Raw genomic sequence first — 25,880 nt, 5'->3', positions numbered from 1 at the left:
AATGGAAACAATCATCACCTCAATATTATCCCATGAGAAGAAGAAAAAATAAGAGTTTATGTTAAATTGTCTGAATCTAACTATTTTAGTATATTTTTAAGAAGTGGGAGTTGAAATAAAATATGTGAAGCTGGACAGAAAACGTGGAAGCAATTGCCATGATCAGTAAGAAGAACACAACTAAATGCAGCCTGCTCAAAAGAAAAAGAAAAATAAATAAATAAATGCGGTCCGATTCAGACCATCACCATCCTCTTGTCTCATTGGTTTAAAAATTTAATTGTCATACTAAACCACTTAGAATTTGTTTTATTAGCCTATAAATTGTTTTCTACACTACAAGAAAACATATTTTTTACGAGGGCGGTATTCGTTGTAAATTCGTCGTAATAGGGGTTTTACGACGAATTAACATCGAAACGCGTTTTGTTGTTAAACGCTCGTCGTAACGGAGGTTTCGTCGTAAAGTCCTAGTTACGTTTACGAGGAAGTCAATTCCTCGTAAAGCGGAATGAAACTATTCATCGTAATGCCCTCGTAAATGACGATGTAAATACCTCGTAATAGTTCGTTATAAAAGCCACGTAAGGCTTCCACGTAAAGTCGATGTAAATTTTACGAGGACTTTACAACGACTTCATGTAAATTCCTCGTAAACGTTACGAGGACTTAACGTGGAATTTTACAACGAATTTACATCTCCATATTTAAAATATTAATTAATTATAATAATTATATAAATTTTATAAAACAATAATTTTAAAATTTAAAATATTTGAAATAAAATTAAATATGAAACCAAATAATTTTTTTAAAAAAACTATAAATTCATTAATTAAATAGAATTTAAATTTTTTATACAAAACAAAAGAAATTAAAAAAGGAAACTAAAGGCCAACATCATGGTCATCGAAGTAGTTGGCTGAGGGGTTCGGGTCTGTAGACGTTCCTGCTTCGGGATCCGGCTGGCTCATCCCGAGAGCTGCTCGTCTCTCCGCCAAAGCTCTCTGCAAAGTTGGATTTCCCACCGCCATCACATCCAGCAAACCCTCGAGAGAGTCCAAACGCTGCTGCTGGGTATCCATGCGAGCCTGCATCTGGTCGTTGTCCTGGTCCCGTCTCGAATAGTATGACGAAGTCGCCCTTGCAACTTCGTTAACGGAACCTATTCCAACCGTCCTTCCCTTCTTTCTAGGAGCCACCTATATGTATATATATAAAACCGTATTTAGAGTTAATAATAAAATAAAGAAAAAAAATTAAAATTATTAAATTTTACCTCCTCGAAGATCCGGTCGACCTCTACGGTTGACAACTTGACGGGTAATCCATCTGCAGACTGTTGGGTAAGTTGCGTCTCTTGCTCTTCAACTCGAGACACCACAGCGTTGAAGAGTTTCTCGGATGCAGGATCCACAAAAACCCCATCTGGTGAGGCGTGAGTCATCTTGAATAAGTCCGAGAGAGATGGCAAAACTCCCGTCTTCTCCAACTAATAAACAACAATAATAAATAAATTAAATATAATTAATAAATACAAGTTTAAAATAATGAAAATTATAAATTTAAATAAAACTTACAGCTTCGAGACGAATTCCGGCATGAGGTTTTTGGCCGGATCTATGAACCATGGGCAAATGACCATCTTTATCCCTCGTTCTTCGGGAAGCGGAGGAGGAGTTGGCTTTGCGGATGGAGCTGGGTTCGTTCCAATAGGTGATGAGGCCATCCCATGCTTCCTTTGTGACCCCGCTCGGCTTCCCCTCATAGCCGTAAATCTCTCACTTGTCCTTCCAATCGGAGACGGTGTTGCAAAGACGAGTTTTCGCCTTTGCAATAAATTCGCTCTTCACCCTCTCGGTGATTCCTACGGACCAGTTCCACCTTTGCTGAAAAAACAAACATTTTAAAAGATTAGAAAAAAAAATAATTATTATTTAATTAACAATATAAATATTAATAATATGTAAATATAATTACCGCAAAACATTTAAACCACGTCGTCTTGACGTGATCGGGAGTCATGGTCCAGTTGGGATAAGGGCCGTCATAATATCCCTTCATCGTCTCTGAAACGCTCCGGCTAACACGGTTGTTAGCCCCAAACCTGCAAATATAACAAATTTGTTAAAAAAATTGATCAAAGATTTTAAATTTAAAATTAATAATTTTATGTACTTACCAATAAGTACCTGGGGGTCTATCGGGGTCCAGAACGTGTAAACCCTCTCGTCCGGGCTGGGCAAGCAAATCCTCGACGGTGTATCTTGCGAATGGTGCATGAGCTGGCACCCGCAAATCGGGATGAACTGCAGCCGGTGGGGCAGGCTGATCCGGGGCGACAGGTGGAGCTCGTGGGGGAGGCATCTGAGATGGAAGAGGAGGAGGGGTCGAAGGAACTCTCCGAGATGTGTGAGAGTCTGGAACTGTCCCGGAAGAAGACGATGGACCGCTAGAGGAAGATCCATCGCCAAACAAATCCGCATACGTAGGTGCAGGAGCTGCTGGTCTCGGTCTAGGAGCCATCTAGAAAATTTAAAAAAATTAAATTAATATATATCCTAAACGAATTGTTTAAAATAATTTTCTAAACTAATCATCTAAACTAATTCCGTTAACTAATCACCTAAACTAATTCCCTAAACTAATCACCTAAACTAACAACCTAAACTATAAAAAAAAAAAGATAGAGAGAGAAAGTTACCTTAGAGGGGGAGAGGAGTTAGGGAGGAAGATACGAGCAGTGCTCGTCTGAAAGACTTCTCCCATATATATAAAAACGGTTTCCTCGTAACTTCCTCGTAACATTACGACGAAGTTACCAGGCCCGTGTTTTTAAATTTACGACGAAGTTACCAGGCCCGTGTTTTTCGATTTACGACGAAATTACGTCGAAACATTGGTTTACGACGAATTTACAAGGCCCACGTTTACGACGAAGTTACCAGGCCCGCGTTTTTCCATTTACGACGAAATTACGTCGAAAAATCGGTTTACGACGATTTTACAATGCTTAACCCTAAACACCGAGAATGAAATCCCTAAACCCCAAAGTCACATATCATCTAACATCATATCTCTTCTTCTCTACTACTTTGTGCTCTTTCTCCAACTTAAACTCTAAAACCCTAAAACTCCAAATAATTTTTTTTTAAATTAACACAAATACATATTATATAAAACAACATTTGTTACACATACATTAGGATGGTAAAAAAACAATATTTCTTTAAACATACGTTACAATAGAGAAATACAACATCAGAGACATATATTACATCACTCTAAATCGTTTTCGTTCTCATCAATATTACATCACTCTAAATCGTTTTCGTTCTCATCACTATCATTACAATCATCATCGTCGCTTCTCTCGAACTCGTCTTCACGTGCTTCATCTGTCGCATCTTCGGGAATATCTTCATATTGAAAGTTTTGCGGGTCGATCAAAAGGATTTCATCAGTTGGTTGTTCTGGTACCTCAACTTCATTGATAGCGTCTTCTTCTTGCAAGGGCGGTTCTTCTCCAGCGACAATGCGTCCACGAGGTGTAATTTTGATAGCAGCTAACCAGTTTATCCCGGAAGTTCGAAGCCGAGGATAAGGAAGGAAGCTTACTTGCTCGGCTTGTGAAGCTAAAATGAAAGGCTCAAATTTGTTGTATCTTCTCCCAAAATTGACATCCACAACACCAAATTTGTTATACCGAATCCCTCGGTTCACAACAGGATCGAACCATTCACATTTGAAGAGGACGCATTTTAGCTTCAATAACCCCGGAAATTCCACTTCAATAATCTCCTGCAAGATCCCGTAAAAGTCCGTTTCACCTTTCACACATATTCCGTAGTTACTCGTTGCCCGATGTCTCCCATACTCGTATGTGTGAAAGGTAAATCCTCGTGTGAAATACATAGGTGATGTGGTGACCTTTGCAACTGGACCTTGAACCAATTCGTGAAACCATACGGGATAATAAGGATCGTCGTAATCAACCTGCAAAAAGCAGTTATTCTTAATTAATATTGAAGTATCAAAACACTTACTTAATTAATCAATGTATGAGATATATTACGTACCTGTGATTTTAACCACTTGACAAAGTGCTTATCTTTACGTGTGTCCACATCAGTTGCAGATATTCCTGGTATTGCTTCTTCAACTTGAGATACAAACATGCTGCAAATTAAACAAATAATCAAGTCATACATAATTAACTGCAATTCATATAATTAACATTCACAAAAATATTTACCTTTCAAAGTAACGGGTCATTGCATCCTCGCAGTTGAGCAGAATATAAGTGTGGGCACTATGTTTATCCTCTTCACATGACCACCATACTTCTTTCGTTTTACCACCAAACCTTGCAATTTCGCAGAAAATGTCAGGAACACCATCAATTGGATATGATGTCGGTACTCCACCATCATCATATCTTCTAGGAACTCTTTTCCTCGTACGAACAGTTGGAGCAAAGTAGTATGATGTGAAGTTAGATGTTTCGGCTGTCAAACTTCCCGCAACTATTGAACCTTCCACCTTTGCAAGATTTCTTGCTTTCCCCTTCAAATGTTTCATCTGTCGCTCATACGGATACATCCATCCGTTGTGAACAGGTCCACGAAGCAATGCTTCATATGGTAGGTGGACAACTAGATGCTCCATGACGTCAAAAAATGAAGGAGGAAATATCTTCTCCAGGTTGCACAATATGATCGGAATGTTATGATGAAGTTGTTCGATGACTTCTTCCTTGAACGTACGTGTGCTGAGATCTCTGAAAAAAGCGCCGATGGCTGTATATTGCAAAAGTAATCAAATTAATAACATTTCATAACATATGTAAATATATTAACGTTTTATAATTACCTGCAAGTGCTTCATGGACATTTGCTGGAAGGAGCTCGGCAAAAGCAAATGGAAGAAGTCGTTGCATAAACACATGACAATCATGACTCTTCATTCCGGAGAACTTTTGACCTCGTTCAACACATTTTGACAGATTTGAAACATAACCATCAGGAAACTTAACTTCTGATGCAACCCAGTCAAACAAGGTTGTTTTGGCTTCTGATGACAACCAGAAGATGGGAACAGGAACGTTTCCATTGCTCTTGATATGTAACTCACTTCTTGAGCAAATATCAGGTAAGTCCATCCTTGACTTTTTGTTATCTTTTGTCTTCCCTGGACGTTAAGTAATGTATTCATGATGTTCTCAAAAAAGTTCTTCTCAATATGCATGACATCCAGATTGTGGCGTAAGAGAAGATCCTTCCAATAGGGTAGCTCCCAAAATATACTCTTCTTATGCCAATTGTGAGACACACCATATCCATCAGGCATATTTCCAGGAACATGCCAATTTCCTCCAACTTTAACTGTTTCCTGAGCTCCGTAATAATCAATGTCTGCTTCGATCTGCTGGCCGGTGAGATATGGAGGAGGACCGTCTCTGACAATTTTTTTGTGCCGAAACAATGTCTTATTTCTTCTGTACGGATGGGCAAGTGGAAGAAAGCGACGATGACAGTCAAACCAACAACTCTTCCTACCATTCTTCAGTTGAAAAGCATCCGTCGATCCAAGACAATATGGACAAGATAATCTTCCATGTGTTGTCCAGCCAGACAACATCCCATAAGCAGGGAAATCACTTATCGTCCACAGCAGAACTGCTCGCATCGTAAAATTGTTTTTCAAGGAACAATCGTACGTCCACACCCCTTCTGACCACAATTGCTTTAGCTCTTCTATCAACGGTTGAAGAAAAACATCAAGAGACCGTTTTGGATGCTTCGGCCCAGGGATTAATATGGTCAAAAATAGAAATTCTTGTTCCATGCACATATCCGGCGGTAAATTGTACGGCGTAAGAATGACTGGCCACAAAGAATATTGTCTACCAGACATTCCAAATGGAGAAAATCCATCGGTGCATAACCCAAGATAGACATTCCGAATATTTGTAGCAAAATCTGCGTGTACCTTGTTGAAATGTTTCCACGCTCTTGCGTCTGATGGATGTGCAACCTCACCATCTCTCTGGACATGTTCCGCATGCCACCTCATCGATGCAGCAGTCCTCTCAGATTGATATAATCTTTTCAATCTGTCTGTAATTGGTAGGTACCACATCCTTTGGTACGGTACCCTATTCCTCCCACGGCCTTGCGGTTTGAATCGTGGTTTTTTGCAGAATCGACACTCTTCTAACTTGTCATCTTCTTTCCAGTAGATCATGCAGTTGTCGATGCAAACATCAATCATCTCCGAAGGCAACCCAAGACTATAAACCAATTTCTGAATCTCATAATAAGATTCAGCAGACACGTTGTCTTCTGGCAAATACTCTTTAAACAACTCCGCCCATGCATCCATGCAATTCTCAGGTAAATTATGATCCGTTTTAATATTCATCATCCTAGCTGCTAGAGACAATTTAGAGAGACCTTCTCTACAACCAGTGTAGATTGGTTGATTTGCAGCATCTAGCATTTCATAAAACCTTTTTGCATCCAAATTAGGTTCTTCTACATTTCCAGTTCCATCAGCTATTGTTGTAGTTGTTTCTAAAAATGCATCACTAATCATATCTTGAACCCTATCATGATCTACCATCTGCTCATGATCTTGATGATAATTATATTCATTATGCAAATGATTCGGTTCTTCACTATGATGACCATCCTCAAAATTATTATTACTACTACTAGCTTCATTTCCCCCATAACCCTCTCCATGTTGATACCAAATGTAGTACTGTGGTGTAAATCCTCTGTTTACTAAATGCTTCCATACAGTTTCACTACGTGCAAATTTTGAATTCTTGCATTTCCGACAGGGGCAGAACATCTTACCGCTTTCCTGTGTGATCGGTGTACAGCCCGCCTGGTGCATGAATGTCTCTAGCCCGCTCAGAAATGCGTTTGTCACCCTCCCGTCGGAATCTTTGTGCAAATACATCCAACTCCGTAACTCGTAAATACTACCGCCACCGGCCATTTTTTCTTAGATTTTTTTTTCAAATCTTTTTTTTTCTGATTTTTTTCGGATTTTTTTTCTCCCGTTTGTGTGTTGTGAGGAAGAGAGTTGTGGGAAATGACATATATATAGAGAAATTTTCGAGTTGGATAGTTGAAAAATAACAACGATTTTACATGGTTTTAACATATTATTTACAACGAATTTACGACGAAATTAGGTAAGTTAAAGCACATTGAATACACGTTTTCACCTAAATATAACGGTAACATGATTCGTTGTAATGTCGATGTAAAGTTTACTTTTCGACGTACTTGCGTCGTAATATTACATGGCGTTTACGACGAAATTTGGTTTCGTTGGTTTCGTCGTAATTGCGTTGTTAAGCCACCAGTTACTATTTCTAAGACGACGATAAGGAGCCTGTGTCGTTCGTCTGTCTGTCAATTCAGTGGAATGACAAGGAGAAAGTGGACGGAAGTGCAGCTGGTTTGTACTTGAGAGGAACCTTTGACGATGGTCGGAGGTTCCTTTCAAGTATAAACCAACTGCACTTCCGTCCACTTCTCCTTGTCGCTCCACTGAATTGGCAGACAGACGAATGACTCATGTTCCTTATCGTCATCTTCGAAATAGTAATTGGTGGCTGAATGAGGAACAGAGTCTAAACGCCATCAGGTTCGAGAGGAAGAGAGTTGTGTGTTGTGAAGAAGAGAGTTGTGGGAAATGACATATATATATAGAGAAATATAACAATGATTTTACAAGAAAAGTTTTACATGGATTTTACATGGAACATTTACAACGACTTTACAACGAATTTAGGTAAGTTAAAGCACATTGAATACACGTTTTCACCTTTATATAACGGTAACATGATTCGTTGTAATGTCGATGTAACGTTTACAACTATTTCGCATTCCACGTACTTTCGTCGTAAACTTACATTGACTTTACGAAGAAATCCTTTCGTCGTAAATTACCATGGAGTTTACGACGAAATAATGTCTCGTCGTAATTGCGTTGTAAAGCCCATGTAAAGTTACGAGGAAATAATTTCGTCGTAAACCGCTGTTGTTACTGCTACGTTTTCTTGTAGTGCTACCGTATTTTCTCATGGAAACATTTGAATCAATACTAATTTTAGTTATCGATTTAGGTCCCGACCTGTCATGTTCGGGAAAATGACCAGTTGCTTTCGACAATATTTTAAAATTTTAAATAGATAGTGAACCAAACAAGCTTTTAATTATTGGATCACCCTATAAGTCCGATTTCATAACATGTCAAAAAGAATTTAATGGTTTATTAATTATATAATAAAATAATTCGTATCATGTTAAACAAGTTCATATCTTATAATAATTATGAGTTATTCTAAACCCAATATGTCTTAAATACTAACGTTAAAATGTAATAATAGCCAAACATTAAAAATATAAACCAAATAAAAATATTAAATTTCCATTCAAAATTATATTTGAGATTATATATTATTTTAGCTAATAGTTTTCTAAAAATATGTCCACCAAAAAAATCAAACATTATGGCATATTTTCAAAAAAAAAAGCAAACATATAAATTATTCACTGAACAAAAAAAATGAAAAAAATGAGAAAATAATTTTTAGGATTTTTTTTCAGGCGATTAGTATTATAACTTATCAAAGTTTTAAGTTTTAAAAAAAAATCCAGAAATCCTATTTTTAACATATCATAAAAAAATTATACAAAGGATGAATGTTATATTGAAAAAGAACATAATAGTATTTTTATGTTTATATTAACTTTATATAATTAATTATTTATATGTAGTAATTATTAATTTATAATTTTAATAGGATCATATATTTACTTAAAAGTTTTTTAGTTTTTCTAATTTAATTATTTTAACATATCCTACATTGGCGAACTTAGAATCAGATTTTTTTATTAATTTTTTACAGAAATTTATAGAAATTTTAATTATGTAATAAACTATTATAGTGTATAGATTTAGGTTTACTAGTTCGACTGAGAAAATTAGGGTACCACTTGATAGTAAAAAAAATACATAGTATCTTCTATTTGAGAAAATAGTTCTAAAAAATCAGTTTGTGTTATCATAGTTCACTATTTCAAAGATTCGATTGTTAAGTGATAATACATGAAAACAGTTTGTTATGGTATAAATGTATAATCGGTTAAAATTTTGAGGATATTTCAACTTTTTACCCCTTCTAAACATTTTGCTTATATTTAAATTGGTTGTATCCTTTTCATGAGGAAAAGCAATGTTCCATTAAATATGGACTTTCTGTAATTGGAAGGCCGCCGTATGCTGCTGCCTGCTGCCTGCTGCCTTCATTGTATTTTTCCTTTTATTGACCCTATGTTCTCTTATAAAATAAATAAATATGTAACCAATTAGGCAGAAGGTAAGAGGCATTAGTAGTGAAATATATGTATTCATTATCCGAAAATCCTTTAGGAGACAATACTTTGAATTATAGTTTCTTATCCGCAAAATATTTGCTATTATTATTAGCAGTAGTACAGAGAAATTATTAGCAGTAGTACAGAGAATAGAATATGTTTGTGCACATTATGATCCACTTTCATTGCCATCCATTCGAGTGGTTGCTCAAAAACGTACTTAGAAACCGCGTGCATAAAGCTTCATGAGCATCCAGTGCTTTGTAATAATTTCTTCCCTAAATATCAGATAGAAAATTTCACAATTTTTTTCATAATAAACTACCGAACACAAATGATTATAATATGAAAATATGGCATCTAAACTGATGTGTAGATTGCAATGCATGATTATTGGAGAATGGAAAGAAATAAAACTATATGAAATATTTGTTTCCTCAGTGAACACTTTGAAGTCTCATAATGTTTGTATATAACCTCATACTTTGATTACATTTTCCCACTATGGACACTAGAATGCAAAATTATATGCTTTATGATACTATAAGGTGGAATTTTGTCTAGTTATGCAAAATACAGTCAGCTAAATGTATAGATGTTATAGCATACATGTTTTTAAGTTTTTTGAATGACTAGGAAACATACCAACTGGTTGATACATATATCCTCTAAAGCGTGCATACCATATGGTTTAATTTTCTTTTGAAGAGTAAAACATCCCTAATAAACATGAAAATGTAATTTTTAAGATTTTAATAGAAAGTTCAAGCGTTTTAACCACCAGACCGGTTCGTCCTTGGTTATGTGTCTAATTTTTATTTTTAATAGAACACTGAATTTTTTTAAAAGTATTATTATATATTTTTAGTAATATCTCAATTTCATTATTTTTTTAGATGAAGCTGCTATAGATCACGCTTTCTTTCTTTCTTTTTTACAATTTTCTCATATTTATCTGTTTATACAATTTTGTTACTGAAATTACAATTCAAACTAATGCTGAGACATATCGCCGCCAGTTATAACTTTGCAATAGACGAAAGAAATTTAGTATACAAATGATTTCTATATGCATATGCACTTTTTCAATTTCATTGTAATTTGTATTTCATGAAGTGGATTATAAAGAACATTAATCCATGTTTTGATTGGAAAACACTTACACCAATTGATTCCTGTAACATGGTTTGGCAGTATCCGGAATTGCAATATGAAACTATGAAATCATAATTTGATTGGTCGTTCTTCTTCTTCCTTTTCTGATTCTTTAAGATTTATATGTTTTCAAAATCTCATTACCATTCGAAAGAAATGTAGTGGAAATCGAGCTGGTCCAATCTGAGTTCACCTTTTGTGTCTCTCGACACCTAACTTCCTTTTGGTCCATTTCAGCTATCTCCTTCCTTTTTTTTTTCACACAAAATATTACTAAATTACAATCCACTTACTATTGCAGGTTATCCCATTTACAATACCCCAATTACACTTACCTTTTATATAGTTCGTTACAAGCTTCACTCATAGATGAAACATCTTGAGGTGGTGAGAGAGGTGCAAGAAGCTCCGGCGGCGGTGAGGCAAGAATCTAGGGTCCCTACATGAGACAAGATTTACCTCCCTTAAAGCACAAGTGGAAGAAGCATAGGATAAAAATTAGTACATGAGATTTGGTTTCTAAGGATATTTGAGAATGTGCTTTGTGAGGCATCATCAGTAGGAGTAAGCAAGCCCAGTCAAATATATTCTTCTCTTTCTCTGCCCTTTCTTTTGTCCACTATAAAACAAATCTCATCCTCCTCTCTTGTCCTACACTCACAAAACAAACACACATTCTTCTTCTTCTTCTTCTTCTTCTTCTTTTGAGTTTAAGGACTTAAGAGAGGAGAGGTATGGTGAAGTTCACAAAACAATTCGAGGGGCAGCTTGTACCTGAATGGAAAGACGCCTTTGTCGATTACTCTCAGCTCAAGAAGGACCTCAAAAAAATCCATTTGCTTACCAATAAAGTTGAGAAGAAACAAACAGAAACTTCCTTCATCAAAACCATCAAGTCCTCTTTAGGAAAGCTTTCCATTTTCGGAAACAAGGAACGCGAAAGCTCTCGTGCCATCAAAGTACTAAAACTGACCTTCATCCTTTTGTATTTTTCATCAATTCTTCATTTTGTATTTGTACTAATGATTTTATATATAATGAACAGGTGCATACAAAGCTTGCCTCTTCTGGAAGTAACAGTGACGTGTATGAGACGGAACTTCTGGAGAAGATTGCTGATGATACCGACGCTGCAAAAGAGTTTTTTGTGTGTCTGGACACACAGCTTAACAAAGTGAACCAGTTCTACAAGACAAAGGAGAAAGAGTTCTTGGAGAGAGGAGAGTGTATGAAGAAGCAAATGGAGATACTCATTGAGCTCAAAGATGCTTTCAAACAAAAGCAAGCCAATGGAGAGTCTACTCAAGAATCAAAGGAAGACGATTCCATATCATGCACCATCTCATGCGGTAATAAGAAGATACTATAAAATCTCAAAGTTCATTGGTTAATTGTTTGGATTTCAAGAATTGGTTTACTTAGTTTGCTCTGTTTCTTGAAACAGAGGAAGACTCCGTTAGGAGCAGAACAGATCAAATGCAACTTCAAGAATCTTGCTTAGACGATTTGGAGAACAATGGAGTAGGAGCATTGGAGACCCCAAGATCAGAAGAATCGATCAAGATCAACAGCGAGGACTCCAAGCTGAGGACGGTTTCTGGTAGGGTTTTCAACTGTCAAGGGAAGAATCTCAAGATAAAGATTCCATTGACAAACCCTTCTCGTACATTCTCAGCTATAAGTTACTTGATCAAAGAAGATTTGATCAACCAGTCATCGTCCAAGAAATGTGGTCCAGATGGAGTCAACAAGCTGAGAATCAGCAAGAAAAAGCTAAGTCATGCTGAGAAAATGATCAAAGGAGCTTTGACAGAACTCTACAAAGGGTTAAATTATCTCAAAACTTACAGAAGCTTGAACATGTTAGCCTTCATGAACATTCTCAAGAAATTTGATAAGGTAATCCTTAAATCAAAGCAACTTTTTAACCAAAGTTTTTATAAAAAAAAAAAAAAAAATCAATTATAAGACCAATACTTTCATGTTTCAGGTTACTGGAAAACAAATCCTTCCAATTTATCTCAAAGTGGTGGAGAGTTCTTACTTCAACAGTTCAGACAAGGTAACTTGAAACTCTACTTTAGATTTTGTGTGTTTCAAGTATGTGCAAGCGGAAAATTGATACCTACGCTCTTGTCTTATCACTTTATCATATACTTTCTTTGAATATGAAAAAATACAAAAAAAATAATAATGATTGTAATCTTTGGACATGACAGGTGATAAATCTATCAGATGAAGTTGAAGAATGGTTCATCAAGCACTTCGCAGGAGAAAATCGCAGAAAGGCGATGAAATATCTGAAACCGCACCACCGTAAAGAGTCTCACTCTGTCACCTTCTTCATTGGTGAGCCCTTTTAACATTTTACCTGTTGATGTTGTGACATTTTTATTTTTGGCACTTGCAAGCACTCCAAAATAAAAAAGCCTTTGGACCCCATCACACACATACACATTAGGATTCCACAATGCAACCTTTAATATTTTTTAGGTTTTTTTGGGTGGAGAACTAAGAGGGTCAGGTTTTGTTATACTCTCTGTTGAAAACATTATCCTGTCTCCTGAAGAATCTTTGTAGATTTATGAATTATGATTAATTTGAGACTAAATGGGTTTGGTTTAATCTTTATTCAGGTCTATTCACTGGTTGCTTTGTTGCTCTTCTTGCTGGCTACATCATTGTGGCTCATTTGACTGGAATGTATAGAAAACACTCGGAGAACACTTTCTACATGGAAACTGCATATCCTGTACTTAGGCGAGTGATCTCATTAAAAACTTAATCATTATAAAGAGGAGATATTAATCAAATATAAGCTAATACCAATTTGATATTTTTTTGGTGTTATACAGCATGTTTGGGCTCTTGTTTCTGCACTTATTCTTGTACGGTTGCAACATATTTATGTGGCGAAAAGCGAGGATAAACTATAGTTTCATCTTCGAACTTGGGTCCAAAAATGAGCTCAAGTTCAGAGATGTTTTCTTGATTTGTACCGCTTCAATGTCTGTGATAGTTGGTGTCATGTTTGTTCATCTCTTGCTTCTCGCAAAAGGTTACTCCTTGCGGCAAGTCCAAGTGATCCCTGGCCTTCTATTACTGGTAAATATACAAACACTAGTCACTCTTCATCATGTATTTTGTTTTTGTAAATTTCAAATCTATATCTGTTTGGTTCTTTTGGTGGTTTTGCAGGTCTTCTTCTTAATACTGATTTGTCCCTTAAACATTTTCTACAAGTCGAGCCGTTACCGGCTTATAACAGTAATCAGAAACATTGTGTTCTCACCTCTTTACAAAGTCGTGATGCTCGATTTCTTCATGGCTGATCAACTTTGCAGCCAGGTACTAACCTTAAATCACAAGTTCATGAACCCAAACGGAGCTAAAAATCTGAATCTGATATTTGAAAATGGGTTAACTTTATTCTCACAGGTACCGATGCTAAGGAACCTTGAATACATAGCCTGCTACTATATAACCGGCAGCTACGCAACACAGGACTATGGATATTGTATGAGAGTCAAGTACTACAGAGATCTTGCCTACGCAGTTTCATTCCTCCCGTACTACTGGAGAGCTATGCAGGTAAAATCTAAACTAAACATGATTCCTTCTTTCCCAAGTTTCTGTTTCTTGTTTTCCAAGTTAGGGTCTCCACTTTATAAAAATACTGAAAAAAGTCTCTGCGACAGTGTGCAAGGAGGTGGTTTGACGAAGGCGAAATGAGCCACCTAGTGAACCTAGGGAAGTACGTCTCAGCCATGTTAGCAGCTGGAACCAAAGTGGCATACGAGAAAGAGAGGAGCACTGGTTGGCTCTGCCTTGTGGTGGCTATGTCAAGTATAGCCACAGTTTACCAATTGTACTGGGACTTTGTAAAAGATTGGGGTTTACTTCAACATAATTCCAATAACCCTTGGCTTAGAAACCAACTCATGCTTCGCCAAAAATATATTTACTACTTCTCTATGGTACATAATCCAAATCTCTTAACACTAAAGTTCACACATAAATATAAACTTATTAACAATCTTTAACTGTTATTTCTTTTGTAGGTTCTAAATCTTGTTCTGAGGTTGGCATGGCTACAAACAGTTTTGCACTCAAGTTTTGAGCATGTGGATTATAGAGTCACAGGATTATTCTTGGCTGCTCTTGAAGTTATCAGGAGAGGACATTGGAACTTTTACCGGTAAAACTATTCTTCCTTTTTTAAGGATCTTTTTTTTGGTATCAGATTCAGGATATATATACTGATGGATGAAAAACAAAACCAATGTTGCAGATTGGAGAATGAGCATCTAAATAATGCAGGGAAGTTTCGAGCTGTGAAGACAGTACCGCTTCCTTTCAGAGAGGTTGATGAAGAAGACTGATCTGACCGAATCAATGTATATTATTAGCTTTGTCATAGATTTGAAAGAACAAGGGAAGGGAGGGAAGGATTTGTTCTTTTCTTGATCAACCATATTTTGTGATCTGATCAAGAATCTTTAAATATTAATTATTCTTGTCCGAAAATTGATGTAACTATAAAGACTCGTACTTCTCCCTATTTTCTTCATTGTTCTTGACCATTAAAAATTGAAAAAAAATGAGATAAGTTTTACTATCATATTTTCTTGAAAATTGCGGGTTAAATTATTTTGCAACTTCATCTACATAAAAAGTTTGAGTGTTGATAATAAGGGTTTATTTTTTTTATTGCACTTGACAAAAAAGGGTTAATGTAGAGATAACCAAATCCAAATCCAAATCCAATTTTTTTTTGTAATATTGTTTAATTTTGTGTTATCGACTAAAATCATAACTTGAAAAATATGTGATGTATCTATGTTATTTTAAAATAATATTTTTCTGTTTAAAATATGTATATTTTGATGTTTTTACCTTTTACACATATTAAGAAAATATATTAGATTTTTTGATAAATGTGTTTTTGTGATTAATTATTGTTTATAAATTTTAACCAATAAAAATAATTAAGAACAACTAATTTTTGAAAGTTAATAATTTTTCATTATTACATTATAAAAATATAAATGTATAAAATATGTATTTTGAAACAATGTTTTAAGAAAATTTTATCTTTTGCGAAACAGATGGAATATATATTTTTTTTTATCAATGGAATATATTATTCTTAACTGTGCATGAAATTTTTTTAGTTAAAAATAAACCATGATTTAATTAATATGAGTGGCTCACTCTTTTATTACGAAACAGAGTTAGTTTTATTTATGTCTAATGACGTGGCCGGATCTGAGACGTTAGAAACAGTAGAAATCAACTCCGTCTAGAGCTTACCATTTACTGAGCTCTCCGATAGAGGCAACGCCGTGAGACAGACAAAGGACGCGATAACATGGCGAATAAGGTGGCTTGTTTGTCCCCGGCTTTGGCTCCAACCTATTCTCCGATAACTTTTAATCGAAAGCCAATCAATTTCCACAAGCCGCATCTTCTCTCCTACAAGCGAAACCCTGTATCTGCTCTTCAACACAGGTCCCAAAGCTTAACTCTTTCCTTTCATGGGTCACGAAAATCTCCTAAAGTTGCATCCTTTTTGATGTTTCTTTCAGGTCAAGAACTGTTCGAGTGGTAGAGGAGGTAGCACGCAAGCAAAGGAATCGGTTGTTTTCTGTTTTTGGGTCTCTCACTGATGATGATTCCGAGTTAAACCCAGAAGAGGAGGTAACTCAATTTAAGTTTGGTCTTTGATGGTGTTTGTGTCTCTGTCTGAGACTTTGTTAATGCAGGGACAGGTTGCTTCTGTAGATATTAAGCTGCCAAGGAGAAGTTTGCAAGTGGAGTTCAGTTGCAACTCATGCGGAGAGAGAACTAAACGGCTTATCAATCGTTTGGCTTATGAGCGTGGCCTTGTCTTTGTCCAGGTACACCACATGTTTGTTTAATTGTCCGAGAGACAAAACATAGTCATTTTGGTTGGTTTGATAGTCTTTAAAGGGTTCTTTTCTTCTTCTCTTTGGCAGTGTGGAGGATGTCTTAAGCATCATAAACTGGTTGACAATCTTGGTCTCATTGTTGAGTATGACTTCCGCAAAGAAACCTCCAAGGATTCAACTACTGATCAAATTTGATTTGTTTTTTTTTTCTTTCTTTCTTCTTCTTAGATATGATTAGAAATAACATATTTTCCGCAAATAATAGAGAAAAAAATGTATTATTTTTTTTTAATCAATGTGTTGGTATACAATGGGGAAAAAAATGTAGTTTTTCAAGTGGATACATAGGTGATATAGAGCAGAAGAGTTAGAAAATTTAGGCTGCCATAGCCAGAAGAACAAGAGTTCCCATTACGGTAGTGAGCCACATTCCTACTCTTCCTTGTAGCTGGTTCAATGCATTTCCTCCGTTCTGTAAAACCAGAGAATAAATTAAAAAAAGGTTATAAAACTCAGTTTGGTGAGTGAGAGTGTGTTTCGTTTCAAGATTCTAGTTTGAGTGCTACCGCGTTCTGAAAAGGTGATGGTGCTGGAGCAGTGTCCTGGGAATCTGTTAGAACTGGAGGAGATGGAGGGCTTGGAGGAGTTGGTGCTGGAGCCGGGGCATGGTGATGCCGCTTGTGTTTGTGCTTTTTCTTGTGCTTAGCAGGAGCTGGAGCTGGTGGTAGAGTTATTGGCGTAAGCGCTGGAGGGGGTGAGGCTGGTGCTGGTGGTGGAGAAGTTGGTGCAGGTGGTGACGCCGGTGGAGGAGAGGCCGGTGCAGGTGGTGGTGTAGCTGGTGGTGGTGAGACGGTTGGAGCTGAAACGGGCGGGCTTGGTGGTGGTTGTGGAGGTGGAGTTACTGGACTGATTACTGGTGCAACCTTTGGAGCTGGTGGTGATGAAGTTGGAGTAACTGCTGGTGGAGGTGTAGTCGGTGTTGCTGGTGGCGGAGTAGCTGAAACGGGCGGAACGACTGTTGTTGGAGGCTGAGCAGTGGTTGTTGGGGGGGGAACAGTGGTTGTTGGTGGCGTAGCAGTGGTTGTTGGTGGCAGAGCAGTGGTGGTTGGAGGAGGAACAGTGATGGTTGGAGGAGGAGTAGTGGTGGTGGGGGTTGCTGGTGAAGCGGCAGGTCCTTGTGCATTGACACTAAAGGGAGAGATAAGAGCAAAAGCTAATAGAAGAGACCAAATGATTGAAGTTGAATCCATTGTGTTTGAGATGGAAGCTCCAAGTCACAATTGGTGAAGTATTGTGTGTTATATAAAGAGTTTAGGAGCATTGAGATTTCTTGAAGTATGAATGAAAAAAAGAAAGTTTGGTGCAACGATGGGTTAGGTGTGGTTTAAACAGATCAAGTCTTCATCAGAATGCTACGTTGCTTCTAACTGTAGTGGAGAATAGGCTATAATTTCAGGTCATTATTACGCACTAATCAACTAAAAAACGTGTTAACCATAAACAAAATGGGACTGATGCTTCCTTCCGACCTAAAACTGGTAACGAGTCTAGATCACTGGCAATAACATTTACCTTTTTTTCACAAACGTTTTTATTGGTAGTGTTCAGTTGAAGTTGTGCATTAATGTTACAACCAATGGCATTACAATGAACAAAAAGACACTGGGAATTAATATTACTTACGTGTTTTGGCTGCGTTAAACATACATAAACACTGAGGATTTGGAGGTAAGCTTCTTCTACTGACATAAAAGCGCCCGGTAAGATCTGATGCCATCTTGTTCAGGAGTTTCAAGGGATAATGACCGGTAGGAGTAGGTGGATCTGAGTTAATAAAATTAAAGTCGAGACTAAAAATATAATGGGCTTGTTGAATATACTGGGCTTCATCTAACATATTGAAAGTGATTAGGCCGATATTGTAATTTGTAATTATGGTGGTATATTTGTTTTTGAGGATAAGTTTGCTATTTAAATAAAAAGATACAAAGATGATACAGCCCAGGCCAGATAGTGTTTGCTACGGGCAAAGACCCATAGATTTTATACTTCAATAGATTAGGAAATAGAAGAAAATACTTTGTCCAAGTATAAACAGCATAGAGGAGGAAGAGATCGCAATCATGCAGAGAGATTGTTGAAGAAGACCATCAATCCGTGATATCAAGCAGACTAGGTCTTAAGAAGTTGAAAACCAAAAAAGCATGTCAGAAGTTAAGGTAGGGTTAGAGTCTCAGTAGCTGGAGATGCTATTGCGGACTGTGGGATCAACGTACGTAATACCCCAGTAATTAGTAGATTAAATAGAAAAGACATAAAAATTGATGTTGGTTACCTCTGATATAAAATACACTTGATTTTCCAGTTAACCATTTGAATATGTTTGAACTGGACTAATTAAAAAATGGATAACCTATCAGATTGCGGATTGCTGATCAATCTTAATATCGTATGAGTTAGGACAAAATATGGGATATGATCATGTTACAGGGTTATATCAGTTCTTTTGAACTCTTTCGATAACGCGCAAGATATCGAAGAGGGTGAAACCCATTGATAAGAATAGGTACATGGGCTCACGTTGACGGATCGAGACGTTACAATGAATCAGTACTACAATAAATCAAAAGTGTTAAATTCCTCTTGTATAATTATTTTATTACACTATTTAGGTTTTTCCTCATTCAGCCCTTTTAAAACAAAATCTTCTGGATCTACCATATTAAGAAAAAAAAGTATTAGAAACTACCACTTTTGATATTTTCTATCAGAACTTGTTCAAAAGTACGTTATGTTCTATCAAAACATGTCCAGCTTCGAGATCTAGCACCTATAAACTTGTCTATGGATGAGTTACTTGTAAGATATATATATATGTGCAAAATATATACTAGTTTTGGTTTCTAATCGACTAAGTTTAAGTGTTTAGTTAAAAAGGAGCATTATTACTAAGTGATGAGCAAGTTTTGATAGACCAGAACATATTTTTGACAAGTTTTTAATGAACAGATTGTAGAAAGTGGGTAGTTTTTAATAACGCAGTTCCAAAAAATACCTAATCCAATAAGAATTTTAGAAAGTGACATCTTCTCATAAATATTGTTTCTTCAAAAACAAAAACCCACCCACACACTAGGGAAGCAAGGGGCCTTACCATCTGGTCTTGAGCTCTTTGTTACATGAAATTCTCCGCGTCCCAAAAATAAAGGATAGTAAGTAAAATATTAAAAATAAACAATTGGTACGAAAAATATCTCCTATCATTAAGGCAGATTATTGGTCCGATAGCTGTTATCTTCTGTATATCACGACTAAAACAATGTTTGTTAATTTTATAAAGGCATGATGATATAACATGGTGATGTCAGTAATGGTTTTGTTACGTGACTTATTTGTATGTATGCATTTTCTAGATAATAGTACTCAAGAGGTTGGTTAGAAGTAGAAGTTAAGGACCACTGAGATTTGTAGGTAGAGTGACATGCGTTGGACATTAGCCAATTAGGCTTCTCTGTTTGCCTTCCCATTTCTATGCTCTTTTTCTAGTATTGTGGCAGTTATATTTTACCAACTATTTTTCGTATCCCTTTCTTCTTCTTTTTCCATTTTTCGTCCTGCTCACTTGCTATTATTTTGTGTGTGGTCCATCGTCTTTGCTTTTGTTTATCATTTTCTATTATTTTAAAATTTTAATGTTCTTTTACATTTGTTGAAGTTAACTCACTTCTAGGTATTTGTCTTTCTTAACTTGTGTTGGATAAGCTTCATTGCTTAGACAACAAGTTATCCTAAAGTAAGTTGGATAACAAATACTAATAGGTTTAGGATAAGTCTAAGATTTCCTAGATCATATTGTAATAGGATAAAGCTAAGGTTTTCTATTACTTATATATAGAGATACAATCTAAGGATGATCTCTACAACATTAGAAAAGAAAGTTAAGAAAGATTAATAAAACAAAGCAAAAGGTTTTATTATACATTGTGTTCTTGGTGACTTTATTTTGGTATCACAGCCTCTAGGTTTCTTTTGTGTTATTGCAAGCTTAATACGAGGAAGCCATGGCAGATTCGAAAGCATTGATAGAGACGAAGGGAGTAGGTCGGAAAGAAGGAATTTCGAACACAATTGTCTGCCCAATGCTGAACTCAACTAACTACACGGTATGGGCAAAGAGAATGAAGGTGCTCTTGCGTGTTCATAAAGTTTGGGAATCTATCGATCCTGGAACCGAAGATGAAGAGAAGAAGGATGTCGCAATAGCTTTGTTATTTCAATCTCTACCTGAAAGTCTGGTCTTACAAACAGGAGAAGATGACTCACCAAAATATATCTGGGAAGCTATTAAAACCAGAAATCTTGGAGCTGAACGTGTAAGAACAGCTCGTCTACAAACTCTGTTAAATGAATTTGATCGGCTGAGGATGAACGACTCGGATACTATTGATGTCTTCTCCACCAAGATAACTGAGCTTACTTCTAAAGCATCTACCTTAGGACAAAGTATCGAGGAATCTAAAGTAGTAAAGAAGTTTCTTGATAGCTTACCACTGAAATATATTCACATAACAGCGTCGCTTGAGCAACTGCTAGATTTGAATACAGTTTCATACGAAGATGTCATTGGTAGACTCAAGGCTTTTGAGGAACGAGTAAAACTTAAAGAAGCTCAAGAATCTCAAGATCCTCAAGGGAATCTGTTGCTCTCAAGTTCTAATGATACGAGAGGACGAGGGAGAGGTCACAATCAGAGTCGTGGTCGTGGAGGCAGGAAGGGGCCGTGGTAGAAACAACTCGCAGGAGAGAAACAAAGAAAAACGAGATTACTCTCAGATTGTTTGCTACAACTGCAAGAATAAAGGTCACTTTGCTTCTGTATGTCCTGAAAAGAAACAGGATGATCAAGAGTTGAATGTTGCAGAGACGGAGAAAGCTGATATCACGCTGCTTATGCATGAGATTGTATTTCTCAATGAAGAGAAGATTACTTCTCGTGAAAGGCATGAAGAAGGTTTCTGGTACTTAGACAATGGTGCCAGTAATCATATGACCGGTGAAAGATCTTTTTTCTCTGAGATCAACGAGAAGATAAAAGGAAAAGTTAGATTTGGAGATGGTTCCTACATCAACATTGAAGGCAAAGGTTCTATTCTGTTCGAAGCAAAGACAGGGGAACAAAAACTTCTTCCGGATATCTACTATTTTCCTGAGCTTAAGAGTAACATAATAAGCTTAGGTCAAGCTACTGAGCAGGGCTGCGATATAAGACTGAGAGGTGATCATCTTACCATGAAAGATAACAGTGGAAGGTTACTTGCAAAAGTTCAGAGAGGTTCAAACCGATTGTATAAGATATCTCTTAAGATTGGTAAACCTACTTGTCTACACGCAAAGATTGAAGAAGTTCCATGGAGATGGCATGAGAGACTTGGACACATCAGTTTCCAGACCATGAAAGCTATGTCTACGAAAGAGATGGTAGTTGGCTTACCAGATATAAAAGGAGACAATCAGCTCTGTGATTCTTGTCTAGTTGGAAAACAAACTAGATTATCCTTCCCTCAAGCAACATCTTTTAGATCATCACAAGCACTTGGACTTCTTCACGCAGACTTATGTGGACCTATATCGCCAGCCACGCTCGCAAACAACAAGTTCATATTTGTGATTATAGACGACTGCACAAGGTATATGTGGTCCATATTCTTAAAAGATAAAGGAGAGGCTTATGAAAAGTTCAAATCATTCAAGATATTTGTTGAGAAAGAAGTCAACAAGAAGATTGGAACCCTGAGAACAGATAGGGGGGTGAGTTCACTTCAGCAAGGTTTCAAGAGTTCTGTAGCAGCAATGGCATAAGGCGCCATCTCACAGCCCCTTACACACTGCAACAAAACGGCGTTGTCGAGAGAAGAAACCGCACCTTGATGGAGATGACGCGGAGTATGTTGAAAGCCAAAGGTGTACCCAATTATATGTGGGGCGAAGCCGTCAGACACACAACGTACTTGATCAACAGAGTGCCTACACGAGCCTTAAAGGATCAAACTCCATACGAGAGCCTGAAAGGAAGAAAACCGAATGTTGGTCATATAAAGGTTTTTGGTTGCGTTGCACACGCAAAAGTTGACTCGGTCCACCTAAAGAAGCTTGATGATCGATCACAATCTCTTGTCCACCTCGGCATAGAACCTGGATCTAAAGCTTACCGGCTTTATAATCCAAGCTCGAGAAGGATAATTGTAAGCAGAGATGTGATTTTCAGCGAGAATGAGTGTTGGAATTGGAAGGGAGCGAAACAGGTTGAAGACAGAGGTTCTGGTATGTTTAATCTATCATGGGGACTTACTAATGATGAAGGCTACGGTCCGTTCACCATCAGTAATCAACAAGCTAGCAGTACTCAAACTGAAGCAACAACTGAACATGCCGAAGAACAAACAGAGCATGCCGAAACAGAACATGCCGAAGAGCATGACACTACACAAGGACCAAGACGATCAACCCGAGAAACTAGACAGCCAACTCACCTTAAAGACTACATCATGATTGCAGATATGGAATGTGAGATGTTACTTCTCATTCTTAATGACGAACCGATCAACTACAAAGAAGCAAGTAAAGACAAGCGATGGAAAGATGCTTGTTCAGATGAGATCAATTCTATAAACAAAAATGAAACGTGGATACTGGTTGAAAAGCCACCAGGTGTGAAAGTCATTGGACTCAGGTGGGTGTTCAAGATAAAGAGAAACGCAGATGGTTCAATCAACAAGTTCAAATCTAGGCTTCTCGCAAAAGGTTATGTTCAAGAACTAGGTATTGACTTCGAAGAAGCATTCGCTCCAGTAGCACAGCTTGAGACTATCAGACTCTTAACCGCGTTAGCTGCTGCAAACCAATGGGAGATTCACCATATGGACGTCAAAACTGTGTTTCTACACGGAGAACTAAACGAAGATGTCTATGTATCTCAACCCGAAGGATTTGAAAAGAAGGGAGAAGAACATAAAGTTTTCAAATTATCAAAGGCTTTATACGGGTTAAGACAAGCTCCGAGATGTTGGAACACTAAGCTTGATCAGATTTTAAGAAGGTTGAAGTTCAACAAGTGCTCAAAGGAAAGTTCTGTTTATCGTAAGCAAGACGGAGAGTCACTTCTGATCGTAGCTATATATGTAGATGACCTTTTCATCACCGGCAATAAGCTCTCAGCGATCATGGAGTTCAAGGTATCAATGTCAAAGCAATTTGAGATGTCTGATCTTGGAAAGTTAAGTTACTATCTCGGCATTGAAGTAAGATAAGTGCCATCAGGAATTGAGATCAAACAGGAAGCGTATGCAAAGCGTATAGTGGAGGAAGCAGGCTTGAATACTTGCAACCCGACACTAATACCTATGGAATTCGGTCTCAAGCTATCCAAATCAACAGAAGAACCAGAGATAGACGCAACTGTCTACAGACGAAGGATTGGCTGTCTTCGGTATCTCCTCCACACAAGACCTGACCTAGCCTTCTCGGTTGGTCTACTAAGCCGATATATGCACTCTCCACGAGAGTCACACGGTAATGCCCTTAAACAAGTTTTGAGATATTTACGAGGCACTCTTGGTTTCGGCTTGGTATATAAGAAAGGAGGAACTAAGAAACTTGTCGGCTATAGCGACAGTAGTCATAATACTGACATAGACGATGGTAAGAGTACCACTAGCCACTTATTTTGCTTTGGAGATACACCTATAACCTGGTGTTCACAAAAGCAAGAGATAGTTGCTCTCTCCTCTTGTGAATCAGAGTTTGTCGCCGCTACAGAAGCTGCTAAGCAAGCCATCTGGCTTCAAGAATTGTTGGTTGAGATCACAGGAAGAAAAGATGAGAAGACATTGATCAGAATCGACAATAAGTCAGCTATTGCACTAACTAGGAACCCAGTGTTTCATCGAAGAAGCAAGCACATCCACAAGAGATTTCATTTCATACGTGAATGCATTGAGAGTGATCAACTTGATGTAGAACACGTCCCTGGCAAGGAACAACTCGCGGACGTACTTACTAAAGCATTGGCGAAGACACTATTCAGAGAGATGAGGGAGAAGATCTGTGTACAAGATCTAGCTCAAAAGAACATGAAGCTTAAGGGGGTGAATGTTGGATAAGCTTTATTGCTTAGACAACAAGTTATCCTAAAGTAAGTTGGATAACAAATACTAATAGGTTTAGGATAAGTCTAAGATTTTCTAGATCATGTTGTAATAGGATAAAACTAAGGTTTTCTATTACTTATATATAGAGATACAATGTAAGGATGATATCTACAACATTAGAAAAGAAAGTTAAGAAATATTAATAAAACAAAGCGAAAGGTTTTATTATACATTGTGTTCTTGGTGACTTTAACTTGGCCCTGCTGCAAAATTCGGGTTTTGTATAGGTGTTTAGTTTTATCATTGAAAGAGAGCTCTAGTTATAGAAATCAGGTTTAGAATATAGTTATCTTTTGTCGTTATCTAGAGCTTAACTGAAATTTACCAAAAAGAAAATAAAGCATCTGATGCTTTGAAAATATATTTGAATTCATCCTATATAATCAAACCATACAACACATAAATTGAAAAATGGTTTGTAAGTGTTAGCTCTTTTTTTTTGAGCAACGTAAAGTGTAGCTCTAAAAGTAGTAAAAAAAAAAAGAGAGAGATCGAAAAGGCAAAAGAAAATAAGACAACACTAAAGTTACATATAATTGCGTCAAAAGGATGACGAAAAAAAGACCAAAGATGTTGTACTGACCAAAGTGGTGTCCTTAGATGATACGAATGGGATGTGTACGTAAAAATATCATCCGAAATGCCAAGTCTCCGATATGATATTTATACAATATGAAACAACCTTCCACTTAATTTTATATGGTCCAATAAGTTTTGATAATTTAGAGATTACAAAATTAGCACAATCATTTGTCTAAACAAATTCAATAATTAGCGATAAATCTATATACTGTTTAGTTGTAGGTAGCAAGTTTTTGTATATCCTCATACTATGTATTTCCTGTGTTTCGCTTAACATCAGACGATTTTAAACGCTTTTTATCAATTGTTTTTACAAGATTTTTTGTGCAAGAGAAGTTGCTTCACTGACTCGCCGTTGGTTTTGTTCCCTACTTAATGTACTTATGTTGCACACCTGATAATGGATTGTGTTTGTTGTTATTGTGTATTCAAGTTTGTAGAGTGTAAACAATATACAAAAAGCAAAAAGCAAAAGAAAATGTCAAGTATACGGAAGTCTAAATTAAAATGTTAACCATAATTGAGAAAATATTTAGCATTCAATTTATTTCTCAAATCACATTTGATGGAATAATTGTCTCGGTTAACTGAAGATTCCGTAAACCGCGTAGATTTCGTCGTCA

General features: G+C 36.8%; 5 protein-coding genes across 6 annotated transcripts; 3 read left to right on the top strand and 2 right to left on the bottom strand.

Moving 5' to 3' along the window:
- Positions 1 to 1,781: 1,781 nt before the first annotated feature.
- LOC111204057 (extensin-like) lies at positions 1,782 to 2,526 on the bottom strand. The gene is made up of 3 exons (XM_048759925.1): positions 2,193 to 2,526; positions 1,981 to 2,069; positions 1,782 to 1,889 (listed from the first exon to the last, which is right to left on the bottom strand). Exons 1-3 carry the CDS (start codon positions 2,524 to 2,526, stop codon positions 1,782 to 1,784), a joined length of 531 nt encoding a protein of 176 aa, XP_048615882.1.
- Positions 2,527 to 10,924: 8,398 nt separating this feature from the next.
- Positions 10,925 to 15,174, top strand: LOC106402596 (phosphate transporter PHO1 homolog 1-like). Of its 2 annotated transcripts, XM_013843363.3 has the most exons (13): positions 10,925 to 11,515; positions 11,602 to 11,905; positions 12,001 to 12,156; positions 12,232 to 12,455; positions 12,547 to 12,618; positions 12,776 to 12,905; positions 13,193 to 13,316; positions 13,412 to 13,661; positions 13,755 to 13,904; positions 13,995 to 14,147; positions 14,255 to 14,533; positions 14,618 to 14,754; positions 14,848 to 15,174. In XM_013843363.3, exons 1-13 carry the CDS (start codon positions 11,291 to 11,293, stop codon positions 14,936 to 14,938), a joined length of 2,295 nt encoding a protein of 764 aa, XP_013698817.2. In that variant the 5' UTR covers positions 10,925 to 11,290; the 3' UTR covers positions 14,939 to 15,174. The 2 variants fall into 2 exon arrangements, with proteins under 2 accessions (XP_013698817.2, XP_013698816.2); XM_013843362.3 differs by having other exon boundaries at positions 12,001 to 12,455.
- A 654-nt stretch (positions 15,175 to 15,828) lies between these two features.
- LOC106406874 (mitochondrial protein import protein ZIM17) lies at positions 15,829 to 16,809 on the top strand. The gene is made up of 4 exons (XM_013847616.3): positions 15,829 to 16,067; positions 16,145 to 16,256; positions 16,322 to 16,456; positions 16,556 to 16,809. Exons 1-4 carry the CDS (start codon positions 15,928 to 15,930, stop codon positions 16,661 to 16,663), a joined length of 495 nt encoding a protein of 164 aa, XP_013703070.2. The 5' UTR covers positions 15,829 to 15,927; the 3' UTR covers positions 16,664 to 16,809.
- On the bottom strand, positions 16,728 to 17,774 carry LOC106406873 (lysine-rich arabinogalactan protein 19). The gene is made up of 2 exons (XM_013847615.3): positions 17,035 to 17,774; positions 16,728 to 16,940 (listed from the first exon to the last, which is right to left on the bottom strand). Exons 1-2 carry the CDS (start codon positions 17,716 to 17,718, stop codon positions 16,845 to 16,847), a joined length of 780 nt encoding a protein of 259 aa, XP_013703069.2. The 5' UTR covers positions 17,719 to 17,774; the 3' UTR covers positions 16,728 to 16,844.
- A 6,094-nt stretch (positions 17,775 to 23,868) lies between these two features.
- On the top strand, positions 23,869 to 24,627 carry LOC125588530 (secreted RxLR effector protein 161-like). The gene has a single exon (XM_048759924.1). It carries the CDS (start codon positions 23,869 to 23,871, stop codon positions 24,625 to 24,627), a length of 759 nt encoding a protein of 252 aa, XP_048615881.1.
- Positions 24,628 to 25,880: the final 1,253 nt, after the last annotated feature.

Source organism: Brassica napus, chromosome C6 (genome assembly GCF_020379485.1).
Source record: "Brassica napus cultivar Da-Ae chromosome C6, Da-Ae, whole genome shotgun sequence".
NCBI classification, from domain to species: Eukaryota; Viridiplantae; Streptophyta; class Magnoliopsida; order Brassicales; family Brassicaceae; genus Brassica; species Brassica napus.
Note: the sequence above shows the minus strand (reverse complement) of the source record. Positions and strands in the feature narration are given on the sequence as shown.